The 21,514-nt window shown below is 40.2% G+C and overlaps 1 protein-coding gene across 1 annotated transcript in view; it reads right to left on the reverse strand.

The window, feature by feature from the left end:
• Positions 1 to 21,514, reverse strand: part of SLC30A8 (solute carrier family 30 member 8) — a 42,400-nt gene that overhangs the window by 10,023 nt on the left and 10,863 nt on the right. Inside the window, exons 2-6 of the mRNA XM_075827986.1 lie at positions 17,171 to 17,352; positions 13,804 to 13,950; positions 11,828 to 11,981; positions 5,547 to 5,730; positions 4,397 to 4,502 (exon numbers count right to left, since the gene is read on the reverse strand). Coding sequence (XP_075684101.1) covers positions 4,397 to 4,502; positions 5,547 to 5,730; positions 11,828 to 11,981; positions 13,804 to 13,950; positions 17,171 to 17,352 — 773 coding nt within the window. The remainder of the gene's footprint in view (positions 1 to 4,396; positions 4,503 to 5,546; positions 5,731 to 11,827; positions 11,982 to 13,803; positions 13,951 to 17,170; positions 17,353 to 21,514) is intronic.

A 21,514-nucleotide genomic window follows, 5' to 3' on the forward strand; every position in this document is an offset into this window, starting at 1 on the left:
GGCCCACCTCTATGGTATGTACATCATTGCGAGGATGATTAAGCTACAATCAAATCAAGTTGTAGGTATAGACCGATGTTCCTGGTTAATTCAATGGTCTGACTATTAGAGGAGATGTCTACTATAAACAATGTATTATTATATCGCTTATTAAGGCGTATGTAGTGTGGCAAAGGACTGTAATCAACATTTGTAATGGCTGCTGGATGTAACCGTCCTGTTTCAACAATGTACCATTGTTCCTCAAAATTGAGGTGCTCCAAATGTGTAACCGGTAATTTGAGAAAGGGTTAACCTCTTTGGCAGATTACTGTAATATCCTACATATTGATCCACAATCACTATCCTGTCCCTTGCAACTTGTCTATGATAACCATGAGTTTGCATCATTAGAGAGGGGCAGTTGGCAGGAAAAATGCACCAACAGGTTCTTTGGATGGTGCGGGAAAATAAGGCAGGCAGAGCCAAATTCAATTGCAGCAAAACTTAACTTCACTGTACATATCCTACGCACTTCACTCTTCCCAGTCTCTTGACTCACCGGAGTTCTTTTGCTAAGCTGTCGAGTCCGTTCTCTCAGCCGTCCACATTGGGTCTACTCCCACTGCCACCACTCACAGGCCTCACTGACTCATGCCACTCACTGTCCCTAGAGATTGCCACACTGTCCTCCTCCAGTACCGAAGCCGTGGTACTCGGCAGCTATCCCCAGCCAAGCAGAAGGAGACCCTCTCCTTCCATGCCTTACTGTCATGGCACACAACACACAGGCCCACTGTTAACTCAGACCCACTGTACTCCACAGGCTGTGTTTCCTTTTGGTCAGAGGAAAATGATGTAGTGACTTCCTCTCCCACCAGTCTCTTCAAGCTCGCACATACTCAGGTCTGCTCCTCTGGCCATGGTTACTCTCTTGTGAAGCCCCAGCAGAGGGAAAGTGCACCGCACAAGGCGCTACTGTGCCACATTCTGGCCCCTGGTCTTCTTGGGCGTCTGCTTCTAATGGAGGGACACTCCCTCTCCTCCTGCACACTCTCTATCCAGCAGCCCCTTCACACACACACACACACAGACACACACACACACATACACACTGACCACAGGGAGCTGAACAGGTAAATGAGGGTGCTTAAAAAGACAGGGTTCTCCATAAGGTGGGCTTTGAAACCCCATTACATTATTCTTCCGTCTGGTTTATCAGTTGCCATGCTTTTTTTCATAACTTTTATTGAATAATAGACTAAAAATATTAGGCCCTCTGGCTATTAAATAACCCTAATGGAATGTGTTGTGGCCCTACCTAGGCAGAGCACCCGCCCTTGTAAGGATGACCGTAAACTCTACCCTGACCCTAAATGGGCCCTATACAGTCCTACTGTTGTACTCCAAGCAAGAGGGCTATTTGGCTGGAGAGGGGGTCCTGGTATGCCCTAGCAACACTCAAACAGATACACCCATTACCCCACAAAGGGGGCTATCCCGAATCTAGCGTGTCCCTACTATAGGGCCACTACAAGAATTATTGCCTTTAGTGGACAAGCGCAGAAAAAACTAGAGAACAAAAAACCTATTAGTAAGCAAATAATTAAGGTGAAGGTCTGGCTGTGCTTTACAAAATATATACACCTATAGAGCTTCAAATAATTGATGGCAGACAATATTCACAAACACACTTCCTGGGATAGAAAATGTAGCCTGTGCCCAGCAGCAAAATGAGATTGAAATATCACAACGCGTATCTCCTGAAGGTACACAGGTTCATGAGGGGGACAAATAATTGCAAATATTTGTTTTAAGGACCGAGAAACGTAGTTGAAAATGCTCCACATACCCTTTAATTAAAGTAGAGAAAAAAAGGGACCAACACAGTAAATTATGACGCAGCAACAATGATGCAACATGGTAATAAAACTCCAACCAGCAGCAATAGTCTAAGAGGGACCATCATAATATAATGAGCATAGAAAATGGGTAGACTTTCAACCTAAGGGCATGATGATTGCTGCGGTGGTAGAAGAGAGGTGACAGGTGCAGCAACAGGTGCACCAACCATACGGATCCAGAGAGGATCTGCTGCCTTTGAGAGATGAAAGCAGTTCCTAGAATACTGTCCTTAGTGGCCACAACACCAGCATTTGCCTCCTGTTGAGCTCCTGTGGAACCCGCATCTATTAGATGCTTATGGCATATCCTGTTGATATGCCATAAATTGTTAAAATGAGAAAACTGCTTAAACAATGTACACAATTTTTTGTGCAGAATATTGTTGTAACGTAAGCAGTCATGCGTTTGGCAGAGAAAAGTCTTTAACATGTCTAGTGAGTTGCACCAAATTTATCATATAATTTTGCCATTTTGATTTGTATCTTAAACAGGATTGTATTTCTATAGCAGTCACCATATTCATTAAGAAAAGGGCTTATGTATGAATTAGATCATAACTGAATAATATTGAGCTTGACACATACAGTTAGGTCTAGAATTATGTGGACAGTGACACAAGTTTTGGCATTTTAGCTGTTTACCAAAACATATTTAATATACAGTTATATAATTAAAATGAGCTTAAAGTGCAGATTCTCAGCTTTAATTTGAGGATATTCACATCCTAATTTGAGGAAGGGTTTAGGAATTACAGCTCTTTAATATGTAGCTGCCTCCTTTTCAAGGGACCAAATGTAATTGGACAATTATCTCAAAAGCTATTTAATGGGCTGCATGGGCTATTCCCTCATTCATCCATCATCAACTAAGCAGGTAAAAGGTCTGGAGTTGATTCCAGGTGTGTTATTTGAATTTGGAAGCTGTTGCTATGAACCCACAACATGTGGTCAAAGGAGCTCTCAATGCAAGTGAAACAGACCATCGTTAGGCTGAAAAAAAAAAGAAGAAATCCATCTGAGAGACAGCACAAATGTTAGGAGTGGCCAAATCAACAGTTTGGTACACGTACATTCTTGAAAAAAAAGAGCGCACTGGTGATCTTGTGAACTCCAAAAGGCCTGCACGTCCACAAAAGACAACGGTGGTGGATGATCGCAGAATCCTTTCCATGGTGAAGAAAAACCCCTTCACAACATCTACCCAAGTGAAGAACAATCTCCTGGAAGTAGGTGTATCAGTATCTAAGTCTACCATAAAGAGAAGACTTCATGAGAGCAAATACAGAGGGTTCACCCCAAGGTGCAAACCATTAATCATCCTCAAAAAAAGAAAGGCCAGATTAGACTTTGCCAAACAACATGTAAAGAAGCCGGCCCAGTTCTGGAACAGCATGAAACTAAGATCAACCTGTACCAGAATGATGGGAGGAAAAAAGTATGGAGAAGGCTCGGAACGGTTTATGATCCAAAGCACACCACATCCTCCGTAATACATGGTGGAGGCAGTGTGATGGCATGGGCATGCATGGCTGCCAAAGGCACTGGGTCACTAGTGTTTATTGTTGATGTGACTGAAGACAGAAGCAGCCGGCTGAATTCTGAAGTGTTCAGGGATATAATTTCTGCTCAGATTCAACCAAATGCAGCAAGGTTGATTGGACAATGACCCAAAACATATTGAGTAAGCAACCCAGGAGTTTGTTTAAGGCAAAAAAGTGGAATACTCTGCAATGGCCAAGTCAATCAGCAGATTTCAACCCGATCGAGCTGCATTTCACTTGCTTAAGTCAAAACTTAAGGCAGAAAGAGCCACAAACAAGCAACAAGTGAAGACGCTGCAGTAAAGGCAGGGCAAAGCATCACAAAGGAGGAAACCCAGCGTTTGGTGATGTCCATGGGTTCGAGACTTCAGGCAGTCATTGCCTGCAAATGATTCTCTACCAAGTATTTAAAAAAACACCATTTTATTTCTGGTAATGTTAATTTGTCCAATTACTTTTGAGCCCCTGAAATGAGGCGGCTGTGTAGAAAAATGGTTGCAATTCCTAAACGTTTCACAGGATATTTTTGTTCAGCACCTTGAATTAAACCTGAAAGTCTACACTTCAATTGCATCTCAGTTGTTTAATTTCAAATCCAATGTGTTGGCAGCAGAGCCCAAATCATGAAGATTGTGTCACTGTCCAAATAATTCTGGACTTCACTGTATAGGACTAGTTCAGTGCTAGGAGCGATGCTTTGGAAGGTTTTCATAAAATATTTAACGCAAATTATAATTAACATATTTCAGTGATATTTTCATTTATGAGGGCCAAGATAAAATGTATTGTTTCTTTAAGTTCTACAACCCCACTTGTTTCAAGCTCTTAATTACATCCCTACAGGCTTCTCCTTCCCTCCTGATGCATTTCGAGCCCACAAATCAGTAATTCCAAAATCAATAAAGGATCCAAGAGTTCATCTATTGTCTGTACATAAACAGCTCATATAAAAACATCTATCTCATTGCTTACCTTCCATTAGCACAAGTAGAACATCTCGCAGAATAGTAATTGTTGTGGCTAGCACAAAAATGGAGAATATAAATGTGCAAATTGGGTCAGCTATCTTGTACTGTGGCTAAAATATAAAATTATTATCAATATTGTTGTTGTCATTATTATCATCTTTAGAGTTTTTTAAAACTTTAGTTATACTCATCATTTTGATACGATAGCAGTTATATAAAAGTTCATAAAAGTTGAACATAAAATCATGCCTATCATCTCTTGACCTAAGCACACATTATATTAATGTTTTTCTATTTCCCCCATGCCACCTCTAAATTTTTAGTAGAAAATAGTCTTCTGCAGAAATCATCATCTGTAGGCAGTAGCCCTAGTAACTACATGACCCATGATGCCTTGCCCAGGCATCTCAAAGGCAGTAGTAGTCATGTCATATGTATCAGAAGCTATAGTGATATAGCTTATTCCAAATTTTGAGCAGGATTCTGTAGCGCCACATATGCTAATCTAAGGCACAGGAGAGGCATAGACTATGCTATGTACAGCAGCATGCATGTCACAGGCAATGTGCAAACTCTAGCACACTGCAGGGAGAGGCAGAAATGATTTGTTGGCAATAGCCTTACATCATCTACAGGAAACAGGAAGAAGCCTGGGGGACATTGAGTGACAACAGCAAAATATACTGGGTTAAGAATATTTGTGGTATTCACACAGTACTAGATGTTTGCTATGCAATGTCTCAAGCACGTTCTACCTGATATTTTATTATTCAGAAACCTACAATAGACAGCCATGGCATCAGACATTATGATTACAGGTGTGAATTGACATTGAACACTATGTTTTTCTTCGTAGAACCCCTTTAAGAGAAATTAGTACCCAACCCACCAGGTTGGGAGAGCCTACATGTAGATATATTATTTTAGGATGTTCTAAACAATATTTTTTACATTTATTTTCTGATAAGTATGCAACTTTTTGCATCTTTTATGGGCCCTTTCAATGCATTTTCACCTCAAAGTAAAATTACATTATAAGTACAATGAGGGCATGGAAATATGTACCCCAGGAGTGGTTGTATCCTTCTCCCTGTATTAGTATATAAGGAATGCACAGAATGTTGAAATAATGTATTTTAATAATATAAACTGACCTTGAAATATATGGTGAGTGCACTAATGAGCACGCTGATGCTCTGAAACAAGTCTCCTATGACATGGATGAAGGCTGCACGTATACTGGCATTCGTCTGAGGCTTGTAGTCAGGTGCCATATGTTGATGTTGACCTCCTGAGTGACTGTGACCATGTCCTGTATTATGCAGGACCAAGGCCAAGCTGTCAAATCATAACAAGAAGAAACAGTCGTGAATAAAAGAACTGCAATTGTTAGAAGCAAGTTTCCTCGCAGTTAGGAAAGTTAACTTAGATATGTGATTCCAAGAAAGAAAATTTAGTTTCTACATTTTATCGTCATTTTTTATTTCCTTGTTGTCTGTACAGTGTCAAACATATACCAAGCGCATACATAAAAGTAATGCAGCATACAGTAAAGCGTATCAGGACAAATGCAAAAAACATATACATACAGTGCCTTGCAAATGTATTCAACCCCATTAAGAGCTAACAAATCTGTCTCTTTTGCAAATGAAATTTAAACAAATATATCAACAGATTTACTCCAGTTTTCTGGCGTATAAAAGTCAGAAATCTTAGTGCACGCCATAGTTGCTCTAAAATGTACGACTCTTTACTTTCCCCCCCCACTTTCCAAAAAATGGTGAGAAAAGTAAAGCAGCCAAATGGAACGGGACCTCACCGGAACGACAGATTTATGCCAAAAACTGGCGTAAGTTATGGTGCCAATCTACACCTGCTCGTAGCGTGCCTGGATTTGCATTATTGGCAGATGGACAGCCAAAAATGCACAAAATATATTAAGAGGTGTGTACCTCTTAATATATTTGGTGCATTTTCCACCAAAGTACATCAGTTTAAGGCTTAATATATTTCCCCTAATGTTTTTATTGCACATCAATGTGCTCTGCAATGCTCCATATATGTACAGCATGGGTGGGAGGTAGCTCCTGTGTCTGCACCATCTGCAGCAGGTGCTGGCTGTAATATATACTGACACTGTGTGACACTGACCTGCATATTACATTGTATTATAATAGTATTGCAATGTATTAAATAAGCAATTTCAGGACTGAATGTACAAGTCCCCAATAGTAGGACTTTAAAGGGTTATCCCCATATTATCGCCAGGATATGCCATCACTTTATGATCAATCTGGGTTACACGATATCTATTTGGTATTGCCGTAATTGTAATTTTTTTTGCGCACCCATACACTAGAATGAGTGAGACGGAGTGCAAATGCGGACAAGAATAGGACCTGTTCTATCACAGATCCGCATAAAAAATGGATGCGTGCAGGGCCCCATAGAAATGAATGATTCAGTATGCCATCCATAAAAAACGCATAGGACAATAGAGAAAACAACCATCGTGTGCATGAGCCCTTAGGCAGTGGTTTAGGTGGATTCCTTAGGCTAGCCTAAACCTTCACCTAGAAATCCCAACCTAGCAACTTGCCTCTGGACAGGCTAATAGCTTTTCTGTATCTGCACTTTTCTGTGATGGGTTCTCTAAGTAAAGTCTACTACGCATTTCTAAGCAGAAGCCTCCTGCAAAATATGTACTGTATTCCACTGTATGCTTATAAAGTGACATACCTCAGAGCCTTCTGTCAGACGTATACGTCAGGCAATACTCCCAAATTTTAGGTTTGACAGAAAGCTCCAACATGATGTGAACAGGGCCTTACTTCTCTTCTGTCGGTATTTTTTTTCCTTAATTTCTTGGGGCCAATACTGATGTTTCTAGAGCCACATAAAAAATTAATTTATTATAAAAGACAAAAAATATAGTGCTTATTATTTTCTCTATATTACAGTTCCAGCTGCCAAGGGTAGAACAAGGGATAGACGGAGTAGGCCGACACCTTGGGCGGCGCTAACGGGGTTGCAATTGATAGATTAAAAATGAAACTAAGGCTTCGTTCATATCTGCGTTGGGGTCCCATTCTGAGGTTCCGTCTGAGCTTTCCATCAGAACGGGACCCTGAACAGACACAAACTGACAGAGGTTTCCGTTTCCATCACCATTGATTTCCGTTCCGTTCCTGTCAGTTTGAGTCTGCTCAGGGTCCTGTTCTGATGGAAAGCTCAGACGGAACGTCAGAACGGGCCCCAAACACAGATGTGAGCAGAGCCTAAGATAGGTGATGGATGGAGCCAGGAGAGGAGCTGGTGGACCCTGCTACAGATATGTGGTAGGGTGGTCAGCTTTCCCTGCATTGAAAACTGTGCATATGTAGAGGGGATGAGGGTGGAAGGAATTGTGAAGTATTTGCTATAAAAAAATAAAACTAGGGATTTGTGGGAAGGTGAAGACGAAGCAATTCAGTTAAATTTTTCACTCCCCACCTTCCAAGAGCGATAACATTTTTATTTTTCCATCAGTGGAGTGATGTGAAAGCTTATTTTTTTGCAGGAGCTGTTGTAGGTTTTTTTTGGCACTATTTAAAGTACCATATAATGTACTGGGAAACGGAAAAAAAAAATCTTAGTGAGGTTGTATTGGAAAAAACTGTGATTTGTCCCGTTTTTGGGGGTTTCATTTTTACGTCTTTCACCATGTGGTAAAAACGACACTGTAACTTTATTCTGCTAGTCAATACGATTACAGCGATACCAAATTGATATTGTTTTTTTTAATGTTTTATTACTTTTACAAAGAGAAAAATATTTATGAAAAAAAATTGTTTTGTATCGCCATATTCTGAGACAATATACAAAGAAAGGTATCACAGCAGCAGAGAAATTTGAACTAGTGCACGCCTCAAGACAGGACCGGGTCCAAGGTCCCTGGGAATATATACAAAATGAGAAGCGAGGCAGCACATCCAAAATAGGAACTTTGGTCATATTTTGAGAGCCATAACTTGTTTTATTTATTCTTGATTGAGCGGTGTGAGGGCTTATTTGTTGTGGGACGAGCTATCGTTTTTATTGGTACTATTTTTAGTCCTCCTAGTGGATTTGGACCAGCGATTTGGTGGGTCAAGGGCTTAATAATTGTCCATCTAACATTTATCATGATGAACCTTAGGTAGTAAGGGGTTTGCATTCTAAAACCCTTGCCTTGGGTACCAAGAGCGCTTGACCCAACCCTGCTCCCTACCACATGTTTTTGAATAGTGTTACTTTCTTTGCATATTATTTTTTAAGAATTTGGACTTAAAATGACTGGGGGCTCATGTGTGATCTCAGGTTATAGTGTAATGTGCCTGACACCTTGCGAGGGGGAGTAGCACATCCTTTTGGAGAAAAAGAAAAGGGATATAGGCACAGATCGTACTGCCTCATTGTCTCCTCCTGTTCCTTCATTAGAACTTTTAGAATAATAGGGGGAAACTACAGTTTTTCTTTAAAGATTTTAACACTCATTGTAAAATTGTCCATATCCATTATATAACTGAGAAGGACGTGGTATCTGAAGCTCACATGGAGCTCCGCCCAAATAAAGCTGCACCCACATAGAGCTCCGCCCACACAGAGCTCTTCCCACAGTTCAACCGCCAGTTAGCTCTGCCCACAGCCAGAAGACTGAGGAAGGAGATGTGAGTGAGTAGTGGCGTAGCTATAATGCCCCCCTCCCATACACAGTATAATGCCCCCCTCCCTCCTATACACAGTATAATGCCCCAATATGTACGGACTTAATAGAAAAATAATAACATACATACTTACCTATCCCAGTTCCCCCGCCCGGTGGAGGATCCTTCTCCTCCTCCGGTCTGTGTGATGTAAGTGACTCGGTGCAGACAGGAGCAATGGGGTCACTACATCGCGCCTGCCTTTGCCGAGCCGCTCACAGCACACTGAGCACAGTGCAGAGAAGGCAAAGGATCCTCCACCCATTGTGGGAATAGGGATAGGTAAGTATATATGTCATTATTTTTCTATTTGGTCCATACATATGGGGGCATTATACTGTGTATGAGAGGGAGGGGGCATTATACTGTGTATGGGAGGGAGGGGGGTATTATACTGTGTATGGGAGGGAGTGGGGCATTATACTTTGGGGGCAGCTATAAGGAGCATTAGGCTGTGTGAGGGCAGCTATGGGGAGCTTTATGCTGTGTGGGGCAGCTATGGGGGCATTATGCTGTGTGGGGGAAGCTATGGGGGGCATTATACTATGTGGGGAAAGCTATGGGGGCATTATACTGTGTGTGGGAAGCTATGGGGGGTATTATACGGTGTGGGGGCAGCTTTGGGGGGCTTTATACTGTGGGGGCAGTTATGGGGCATTATACTGTGTGGGGGAAGTTATGGGGGCATTATACTGTGTGGGGCAGCTATGAGGGGCATTATACTGTGGGGGCAACTATGAGGGTCATTATACTGTGGGAGGAGCTTATATGGGGGCATTATACTGTGTGGGGCAGCTATGGGGGCATTATAATGTGTGGGGGCAGTTATGGGGGCATTATACGGTGTGGCGGCAGCTATGGGGAGCATTTATATACAGTGAAGGAAATAAGTATTTGATCCCTTGCTGATTTTGTAAGTTTGCCCACTGTCAAAGACATGAACAGTCTAGAATTTTTAGGCTAGGTTAATTTTACCAGTGAGAGATAGATTATCTAAAAAAAAAAACAGAAGATCACATAGTCAAAATTATATATATTTATTTGCATTGTGCACAGAGAAATAAGTATTTGATCCCTTTGGCAAACAAGACTTAATACTTGGTGGCAAAACCCTTGTTGGCAAGCACAGCAGTCAGACGTTTTTTGTAGTTGATGATGAGGTTTGCACACATGTTAGATGGAATTTTGGCCCACTCCTCTTTGCAGATCATCTGTAAATCATTAAGATTTCGAGGCTGTCGCTTGGCAACTCGGATCTTCAGCTCCCTCCATAAGTTTTCGATGGGATTAAGGTCTGGAGACTGGCTAGGTACCTCCATGACCTTAATGTGCTTCTTTTTGAGCCACTCCTTTGTTGCCTTAGCTGTATGTTTCGGGTCATTGTCGTGCTGTAAGACCCAGCCACAAGCCATTTCTAATGTCCTGGTGGAGGGAAGGAGGTTGTCACTCAGGATTTGACGGTACATGGCTCCATCCATTCTCCCATTGATGCGGTGAAGTAGTCCTGTGCCCTTAGCAGAGAAACACCCCCAAAACATAATGTTTCCACCTCCATGCTTGACAGTGGGGACGGTGATCTTTGGGTCATAGGCAGTATTTCTCTTCCTCCAAACACGGCAAGTTGAGTTAATGCCAAAGAGCTCAATTTTAGTCTCATCTGACCACAGCACCTTCTCCCAATCACTCTGAGAATCATCCAGATGTTCATTTTCAAACTTCAGACGGGCCTGTACATGTGCCTTCTTGAGCAGGGGGACCTTGCGGGCACTGCAGGATTTTAATCCATTACGGCGTAATGTGTTACCAATGGTTTTCTTGGTGACTGTGGTCCCAGCTGCCTTGAGATCATTAACAAGTTCCCCCCGTGTAGTTTTCGGCTGAGCTCTCACCTTCCTCAGGATCAAGGATACCCCACGAGGTGAGATTTTGCATGGAGCCCCAGATCGATGTCGATTGACAGTCATTTTGTATGTCTTCCATTTTCTTACTATTGCACCAACAGTTGTCTCCTTCTCACCCAGCGTCTTACTTATGGTTTTGCAGCCCATTCCAGCCTTGTGCAGGTCTATGATCTTGTCCCTGACATCCTTAGAAAGCTCTTTGGTCTTGCCCATGTTGTAGAGGTTAGAGTCAGACTGATTAATTGAGTCTGTGGACAGGAGTCTTTTATACAGGTGACCATGTAAGACAGCTGTCTTTAATGCAGGCACCAAGTTGATTTGGAGCGTGCAACTGGTCTGGAGGAGGCTGAACTCTTAATGGTTGGTAGGGGATCAAATACTTATTTCTCTGTGCACAATGCAAATAAATACATATCATTTTGACTATGTGATTTTCTTTTTCTTTTTTTTATATAATCCAACTCTCACTGGTAAAATTAACCTAGCCTAAAAATTCTAGACTGTTGATGACTTTGACAGTGGGCAAACTTACAAAATCAGCAAGGGATCAAATACTTATTTCCTTCACTGTATATTAACAGACCACTGCATTCCTTTTGCTAGCAAACCCGTGTAATGAGTTTTCTATACTAGTATTAGTATATCAGAAATTAGATCATACACAAGAAATTAAGCAAAAAGCAGGCTGCATTTTTTTGTATAACATTCTAGTGAAAACCTTAGTTTTAGTAGATCTGTTTTTGGAGAATGTTTTTATAGACAGAAGAAAAAAAACAACCAACAAAACTGTAACATAATAACAGAACTTACACTATATTGGCACCTAATGCACAGGCAGATGTCATAAGCATAACAGCGCCATCAATGGTGTAATCAGGATTGAGTATTCTCTCACAAGCCAGATATACCAGAACTCCTGTCACCACCCATATGGTGACCATGGATAACAAGGCACCAACAATTTCTATAAATATATAAAAGTAACATTTTTGTGTCAAAATAGCTCATAGGAGGACACATATTTAGAAACATATTTTATTCACTTATATTTGAAGGGATTAGACAGGTTGGATTGTAGGTCTGCCAGACAGAAGCAGATACCTTTTTATTTCCCAGGGCCTATTGAAATAAATGAGTATCTGTCGATTTTGACATTGGTGGTCGCATAGTTTTAAAAAAATTGTTGTTTTTTTTGTGACTATCTGATATAAAAAAAAAAAAAAAAAAAATTTCCTTTTTCACACTGACCACTGGAGCATACACAATAGGGTGACACTTCCTGCTGACACTTTCTGCCATTCACTTGTCAGCTTTGCTCTATAGACTAAGGTAGTTTCAGCAGAGTCATTTCATTGTCTTTAGAGGATTCACAGTATTTAAAGACAGATGACAGCTCTATTGCATTGCTGAGGGCATACATAATACAGAGTAGCCACATTATACACACATATAATGCTCTGTATGCAGCACCCCTACCATTCCTTGGTCTATGGGAGAATGGTTGGACTCCATGCCTGTCTGGAGATGAATTTAGTCTAATCACGCTTTTCTGACCATTAACTTAAATTTAATGGAGCTGCTTTAAAAAAAAACACTACATATACAGACAATAGAAGAAGGAAAAATGTGCCTCAAATATTGCCGCTCCAGGGAAGTTTTAAAAAAATATAAAATAAATATCTACAATACTCTACAAATAATAAACTGATTATTTATCTTCTACAGACATAAATGTACCTAATGAAACTAACAATAAATACATGAGACGTTTAAATCTGGAAAAATTAACAACATTTCTTCTTTATCTGGTACTCTATGTTGTACAGGAGTGTTGGAGAAAGGGTGAGACTCAGCTCTGCTTGGTTAACATTGCTCACCGAGCAGTAGGGGAAGGTTTCTGTACTAGCTGGCTGCCTACGAGCCATCACAAATCAGTAACAATCCTTTTCCTAACTGCATTTCTATAGGCTAAGTTTAGTACTTTTTTTTACTTTCGTTTTCCCCTAATGCAGCTCTCAGCTTTAGATAAAAGAGAGAATTTACTCATTAGAAATAGAATTTACTAAACATTACTAGGGATTTTTTTTGCTCTCTGAAAGTAAATTATAATGGTAAGGGTATGTTCACACGGCCTATTTTCGGCCGTTTTTCGGGCCGTAAAAAGCCGAAAAATTGCCGAAAAATCGGAAGCAGAACGCCTCCAAACATCTGCCCATTGATTTCAATGGGAAAAACGTTGTTCTGTTCCGACGGGCCGATTTTTTACACGGCCGTTTTGAAAAACGGCAGCGTAAAAAAACGGCCGCAAAAAAGTTGTGCAGGTGCAGGTTTTTGGAGCTGTTTTACATTGACTCTACAGAAAACAGCTCCAAAAATTGCCGTAAAAGTCGCCGCAAAAAACGCGAGTGACTTAAAAAATGTCTGTAAATCAGGAGCTGTTTTCCCTTGAAAACAGCTCCGTATTTTCAGACGTTTTTGAGTTTGCGTGTGAACATGCCCTAAGACTTTTGTTAAAGGGGTATTCTGCTTTTAACAAATAAGGGTAATTCATTATTTAATAATAAAAAAAAAAAGTTGTACTATTTTCCAATATATTTTTTGTATTCTGTGAATGATCAAATGACATCAAGCAGAAATCTTGAAAACCGTGGGGAACTGATACAGAGAATATATTAGAAAATGTTTAAAATGTTTAATTATAGAATAACCTCAAAATTATAGAATAAAGAATAACCTCTATATGCTGAAAATGGAATTCCCACTAGACATTGACCACAATTTGTTACCTGCTCTGTACCAGCCATAGGTGAGTCTTTGCGTTGCTGGCTTTGATGAAAGCCACAGGGAGCAGAGACTAATTAAAAAACTAGAAAGATCCACAAATAGGTGCGCAGCATCGGCTACAACAGCCAGGCTTCCTGCAATGTAACCACCTGAAACAGAAGAACACAAGGTGTACTTTAAAAATTAAGCAAGGAAAAATCTGTCTTACTTGTAGGAACCTCCTGGACTTCTAAAGCCAATAATATGATGACCATTCAATTTGGTGGGCCGAACGTGAGATGCCTTCATACAGCGCCATGATGTGAAGATAGTCTTCCCTAAAAGCAATGCTCCATAATGAAGTGTTCAATGGAACATGACTTGACTTCTATGTGCCCACATAGGAAATCAGGGCCAAATGGAGGTACAGTAGGGCCTCATCAATAGTGTCCTTTTATGGATCGGTAGTTCTCGAAAGTTGTACAGAGCTGTAATGTGGTGGTATAAATGATGCTTAAATCTGTGGATCAAGATATATGCATTGCAAAAATACAATCAAATGCACCCCTTTCTCCCATGTCGATGTGTTTGTCAATAACGTTCAAAGGGAACCTGTCATGTACATTATGCTGTCCTCGCTGAGACGCTGATTTCAGCGGTCTGTCACTTATCTGCTAACGGGAACGCTTTTCTGAGAACTTACATTCAGGGCCCATGCAGCGCTGCCAGAGATGAGTCCGGCATATTCATAAGCTGCTGCTAGCTCCACCTATTTTGTCTAGCCCCACCCACTTTACAATGATTGACAGATGTCTCTCCATACACAGCAATAAGGAATCTTCTGCCAACCAGCAGAACGTGGATAGAGCTAGCAGCAGCTCATGTATACGCCGGACTCATCTCTGGCGGCGATGCCTGGGCTCTTCATGTAAATTCCTCAGGAACAGCTTCACATTAGCAGATAAGTGACAGACCGTTGAAATCAGCGTGTCCGTCACTACATTATGTTGCCCTCAGTGAGGGCAGCATGTGGATGGCCGGTTCACTTTAACAGGTTATAATTTGCTTTAAGTGACAACTCGTTTCTTATGTGTATTAAACATTGACATACAATATATTATATACACAATGTATGTTTATAGATGTCCATGTTAGCTATTGTTATTCTTAAAGATCTACATTTAGGACCGACCAAACATTTGGCCATTAGGGAAGTGCCTGAGGGCTAATGTCCAAAGGGGGGCACACAGCCCTTCTTTAAAGTTTATGTGATGGAAATCCAAAAAATGACACAAGTGTTAAGTGTCCCACAAATAAATTTTATTAAAGGGTAACTAAACATTCACCAAACTTCTGACATGTTATAGTAACATGTCAGAAGTTTTGATTGGTAGGGGTCCAAGCACTGAGACTCCTACCGATAGCTTGGATGAAGCGGGAAAAGCGCTCGGGTGAGCGCTAAGTCGAATGGTTTCTGATCAGAAATGAAGCCGATAAGAAACGAAGCAGCTCAACGCTTCTCCAGTTTCGTTCTAGCGATCGGTGGGGGTCTCAGTGCTCGGATCCCCACTGCTCAAAACTTCTGACATGTCACTATGACATGTCAGAAGTTTGTTGAAGGTTTAGTTTCCCTGTTAAGGGATAGGCATTACCACAGCTAAAAGTGCACACATATTAGCCACAGAAAACATATTAAATATCCAATTTACTGAGTAAATAACCAAGGTATGATCATGGACAAAAAGGAGCATAGCCCAAAAGAGGTTATAGGAAGGTCAGTGACCTAATGGGATAGTAAGTAAGAAATGTCCATTGAAAAGATTGAAAAATAAAGATGAATAGTCAAAGACAATGCCTTACCCATAGATATGAGAAGAAATCAAGTGGCCCAGATAGTGAGGATCACCCTGACGCGCGCTTCGCCAGTACAGTTTTCTCAAGGGGTGTCTTTGACTATTCAACTTTATTTTTCAATCTCTTCAATGGACATTTCTTACTTACTATCCCATTAGGTTGCTGACCTTCCTATAACCTCTTCTGAGCTATGCTCCTTTTTGTCCATGATCATACCTTGGTTATTTACTCAGTAAATTGTATATTTAATATGTTTTCTGTGGCTAAGATGTGTGAAATTTTTTCATTTTTCAATATTTATAGTGTTTGACTCCTTCTCAGTATCTATTATATGATGTTTTTAGAGTCCCTATTCTTGCACTCTTTTCTGAACTTGTGGAGGTGGTGAACACTATGTTGGTATCACCTAGCCAGTAACCTGTCCTGTGAGACTTATGTTAATTACAGGGTTTACTTTTGTAGTCTATAACCAAAGAGACACATAGGTCTGCCTAGGAGCTGTATACACCAAACTATTGTAGATGACTAATCAAGAAAATTTGCAAAGTTGCTTCATTTTCTATTTTAGATACATTTGAGCAATAAAAAATAGTTCCAAAAGTGGATATAGCTTTTAAATGTGTCTAAGAAGCATATGGATCACATGACAGAAATTTCACTTTGCAAAATGACGGGGAAAATTTTACCCCAATTTCCCGCTTGAATGGGGCTGAGCTGAGCTGAAGTACCAGGCACAACCTCATGTACAGACACTGTGCCTCGAAAAAACATTAAAGGGGCCATGGTGCACCAGAAAGTGCCAAAGCCCCATTGTTTTGCAGATTAATAGGGACCCAGAGGTCAGATCACTATCAATTCCAATTTGATGGCTTGTCCTAAGAAAATGCCATCAAACTGTATTCACTTGGAAACACCAAAACAGCATAAAAAAATCCAACACCCATGTAAAAAGTAAACACCTCATTGATTTACAGGGGTTTCTCCACTTTGAATATTTATGAATATACTATAAATTGGATTAGGTCTGACCACTGGGACTCCTTCCAATCCCGAAAGCAGGGGTACTTTATTTTGTTCATTGTCTTGCTACATAAGCCAATAACAATGTCAGCTCCTGTTTGTAGAAAGGACAGGCTAAATACAAATACTTTCTTCCTTTACATGATATTATTGAACTCGGAGTGAGCTCCTTGGGCCCACCAAAATAAATGCTTCTAAAGACCCACCCTGTGCACATACTCCTTTAATTTCTCATTAATTGTTGTTGTTATCTTTGCACTCACAAAAAAATAAACCCAAGTGGCAAGTGATTGGCTTTAAAGTAAGTTCCATATGGAGTTTTCTTCTGCTGGACCTTCGAGGCTCTGTTATATTAGGGGCACATTTCTAGGTCAGAGCCTGGGCCCACTTGAGGATCCTATTGTCCTCTGATGGGCCAGTCAACCCTGCTTTGAAATAAGGTAAACAGGTCAAATTCATCTTAGAAAAGTAAAACTATAATATGTTGTTAGTCAGATATGACTGGATAAATTTTACCTGCAATTTCTGCCACAATAAATGCCAGGCAAATAGCAGCTGCGATGTACAGTTTCTTTCTGGCCGTGTTTTGCTCTTTCTGCCTGGCATCATAAGCCTTTGTGTTGTTGTTGTGGCAGTGGTACGGGATGATGGTCTCTTCATCTTGATGTTTCTCCTTATTATAGTTTTCTTGTTCTCCACTGGAAGGAAAAGTATTAACCGTAAAAGACTGCAAAAGATACGAGCACCTAAACGGCACAGTGTTCACTGCATAGTCAAGTCTGTTTACAGTATGTGGCAATGGGTGGAAGGGTTTGGGGAAAGAACAGGGTCAGGTTCTCATAAGATACCCGCACGTATAAGATAGCTCTAAAGATCCTTTTCCTCCTTTTTTTCTTAAATAAGAGCTTGTAAGCACATAACCACTAGCATGGATGAGCAACTAGTAAAGGCTCTCGAGCTTAGAAGGACAATTCCGGCACAGAGGACAAAGAGGCTGGCGGCTGCTGGGGTGAGTGAGACCAGCGGCCGCCGGTACTACACTGTCCACATGTCCTATTAGTGCATATGGAAATCGTAGAGGGGGGTCCAGTGATAACATCTGATCACCATGGGTTCTATGAGCCGGACCTACGGTGATCAACTGATTGCCGGGGCAACTATCTTTACAGAAGGTTTTGTCTTTCCAAGACTATCCCTTTAAGTGTGCGGTGGTTATCCAATAATATTTTTTGGGGGGTAACTTGGGACTTGCCGACATTGCTGGAGCGCTAAAAGTGAAGTTTTTTACACATATATGTGAAAAATACTATATTGTAAACTATAGTCCTTAGAAAAAAAACAAGAATAAAGAAATTGCTCTAGTACCATCTACATACCACAGACACTCATAAGCCATGGCAGTATACTGTGGCGTTCAATGGTAGTTATGTAACACTTAACTATAATCAAACTTGAAATAAAGCTCGTGGGCCCCAATGCTAAATCTGTAACAGGTTCCCCTACCTACCATGTGTAATTTATAAAGCTGGTGCCTACTTATGTGGCTTACGTCTTCTAGGCCCCTTAAGAACCAGGGCCCATGTGCAACTGCTACTTCTGCATTCCCTAGAGCTACTCACCTGAAATGAACCATGAATACATTAGTTGTAGCAGTATCATCAAAACTTGAAAGAAGTACACCTTGCTTTTAGTTAGAGATTAAAGAATACATGCTACTTACTTGAACTTGTTCTAGCGCTAAATATGGCCGGTTCCTGTTCTTCGGCAGCCTGTAATTCACCTCCTTATACTGCAGTGCTGGTCCTGCCTCCTATTTTAGGCAATTGGTGCTGCCCAATGATTGGTGGCCAGATTATTTAAAGCCTCAATGCAAAAACATTGCCTAAGATTAGACTTGTTTCCTTCTGTATCTAGTTTTCTCCTGCGCCGATTGTATTCTCTCCTCCCGTTGTCTATTTTATTTTATTTTGGTTTGTCTCTATGGCTTGTCCGATCATCTGCTGGCTTCAAACCCTGCCTGTGCTTACTGCTTATAGTCTTCTGAGGTCTCTATGGCTTGTCCGATAATCTGCTGGCTTCAGTCCCTGGCTGTGCTTACTGCTTATAGCCTCCTAAGGTCCTTGGGCCTGAAACTTTGAAACTACACCCCCAACTTTGCACCCTACTACGCCAAACAACTCAATTTATCCACTTTCCAAATATGACCCCGGCTACATATAGCCACTACTATTCAAAGTATAGATCTGTCAAAAAAAGTCTTGGGGCAGTACTGTACACTGCTCGAAAGACTGCAACCCACATCCTTGCTCCATCTCCACTTCAGGTATGGAAAACCAGATGGTCACTTCATTCAAAACATAGTGATATCCTAGTTGGACCACATAAGATTTTGCAAAGACTTTTGTAATGTCATCCTTATATTACTGAGCTTTCATGAGTCCAGTTGGTATCTTTATATCACTACGTAATCAAGAGTCCAGTTGGAATCCTTATATAATTGAGCATTCAAGGGTCCAGTTGGCATCTTTATATCACTGAGTGTTCAAATGTCTAGTTGTCAGCGTTAACAAATTACCATGGGCACAAAAGAAGATGAATGTCACCTCCATAATTGTTTCTTTTGAGAACATATGACGGTTAATCAGGTGCACCTTGTTTCTTTCAGGTGAATCTTCAATAGCAATCGACTGCAAAAAGAGGGACCCTAATTTCCTGCATTTTATGCCAAGCAGGACTAAAGCTTTTATTTTAAAAATGTATAAATAGGAAAAACAAATTAAAAAACAACAAACACAGAAAAGCTGAACTATAAGTTCCTTAGTAGCTTTAGTTTGTGAAGTCTACAGCAAAAGTCATTATGAAGTTTATACTTTACTTGACATATTGGTCGTAATCCAAAACCTTTATTGTTCTTGGCTCCAGCTGAAACAGACTTTTGATTAATCTTTAGTTCTCTTTTCTGACATTTGGTTTGCATAACATTGACCTCCCAGCATAAAAGATTTCGTTAGATAAGAAAATTCAGCGCTTAGCATACATTGATGTGATACTGTATTTGTCATGTTGTAACATGTTGTATATGTCCATAGGTGATGTAGCATTGATGATATCTTCAGATTAGCCAACTTTGAGTTTTCCAGTTGCTCTCCCCTTTGGTGTTGAAAGGATTCTTCTTTTCCTCTGTACGTTGTCTCTTGGTCATTACAAATAGGAAAGAGATAAGACTTTTACATTATAATTTTTATATTAGTAGTTTTCTAGCCTTTAGGTACAGTAAGTATTCCTTTATTCACTTCAACTTTAAAACCTTTATTATATGCCCACTGTGGACTAAAATCTTTTTATTAGAAGGGCCTCCTAAAAGTAAGCTGAAAACAGGGAGTCTTCCTGCTGGAACCCCTTGAGATCAGCTGTACTCTGCATACAAACCAACTACAAGTGTTCAGAGTAAATAAAGCATTACATGATGCCCATTCAAAACAATAGGCTCTCTATGTAATGTTTGGACATGCTGGGTCCTCCAGAGAGATAGGTAGACAGTCTTTGTAGCTGTTCTCCACTCCGGCTTATTGTTGGCGGTTATTATTAACTCAAAATGCCCTTAAACAATTTTTGAAAATTTCTATTTTAAACCAGACAACCGTTTATCATTTTATTCTGGATTTTGTGGACAGAATGTAGCCACTACTTAGCAAGAGAACTCTTGAGCAATGTAAATTATAACAAATAGCTATGCCATTTATACAACATGATTCTTATAGAATGAATGGAACAGCTTCATTTTGCCCCTCGTTGTACGAGTGGAGGATTTTTCTATTATAACTTTATTCATTATTATTCATAAGCGAGGCTGATAAACAATCTATGTTCATGTAACTAAGAGTGTTTTTATTGAACAGCCGTGTATGATCTAAATGGCCGTTCTTCTGACCCTCTTAATAATTCTCAAAACCACTTTACAGATAGAATTAAGAATATTCATTTGACAAAAGCCATTGAGAATATTAAAATTGGTCTTCTTTGATACTGCAATACCTAGGAAACTTTCCAAAAGGGAAGGATCGGATTAACAATACGCTATATAAATCACGATCAGGAAACAATAACGAGGCAATCAGCTGTAATAATTAACATTGTGCTACTTCTCAGAGTCCCACAGTAAGAAATACCGATATGTAAAAAAGAATGATGCGTACTATTATGTTTTTGAAAATGTGAAAATACAAACCTATTTGCCTTTGAATAAGACTGAAAAAAAGATTGTGATAATATAATTATGCAAATTGATTATACCGGGTAGACTAGAAGACCTGCGTTATGTCTCAGGCTAGCAAAACAGAACACAGTAAGCTCAAAGGAAATGTCCCCCCTTGAACATTACTTTGTTTTTTTAACATAATTAGATCCAACATTCTGTGCTAAATAATTTACCAATATATCTTTATAGCAGTCGAAGCTTAATTTTTATGATAACGAGCTCAAAATCACCTGTGTAGATATAAAGTTAAAAGGAACCTGTCACATTGAAAATGAAGTCCTATCTGCGGACAGTATATTATAGAGCAGGATGACCTGATCAGTTTAGTATATTTTTATTGGAAAAGATTCAGTCTAAATGGTATTATATTAACTTAAACCTCTGCTTATTCTGGGCTTATGAGTCAAGTGGGCGGTCTTACTCTGATTGACAGCCTTCTCTCTATGAGCATGCATATAGAGAAATCTGTCAATCACTGAAAAAGACTGCCCACTGGACTCCTAAACCCAGAGAAAGGAGGGATTTAGAACTATAAATTACAAGTTATACTAAGTATTTTCCAAAATAACTATATAATAATCTGCTCAGCTACTCCTGCTACC

The sequence above is a fragment of the Rhinoderma darwinii genome, chromosome 5 (assembly GCF_050947455.1).
Source record: "Rhinoderma darwinii isolate aRhiDar2 chromosome 5, aRhiDar2.hap1, whole genome shotgun sequence".
Lineage (NCBI taxonomy): Eukaryota > Metazoa > Chordata > Amphibia > Anura > Rhinodermatidae > Rhinoderma > Rhinoderma darwinii.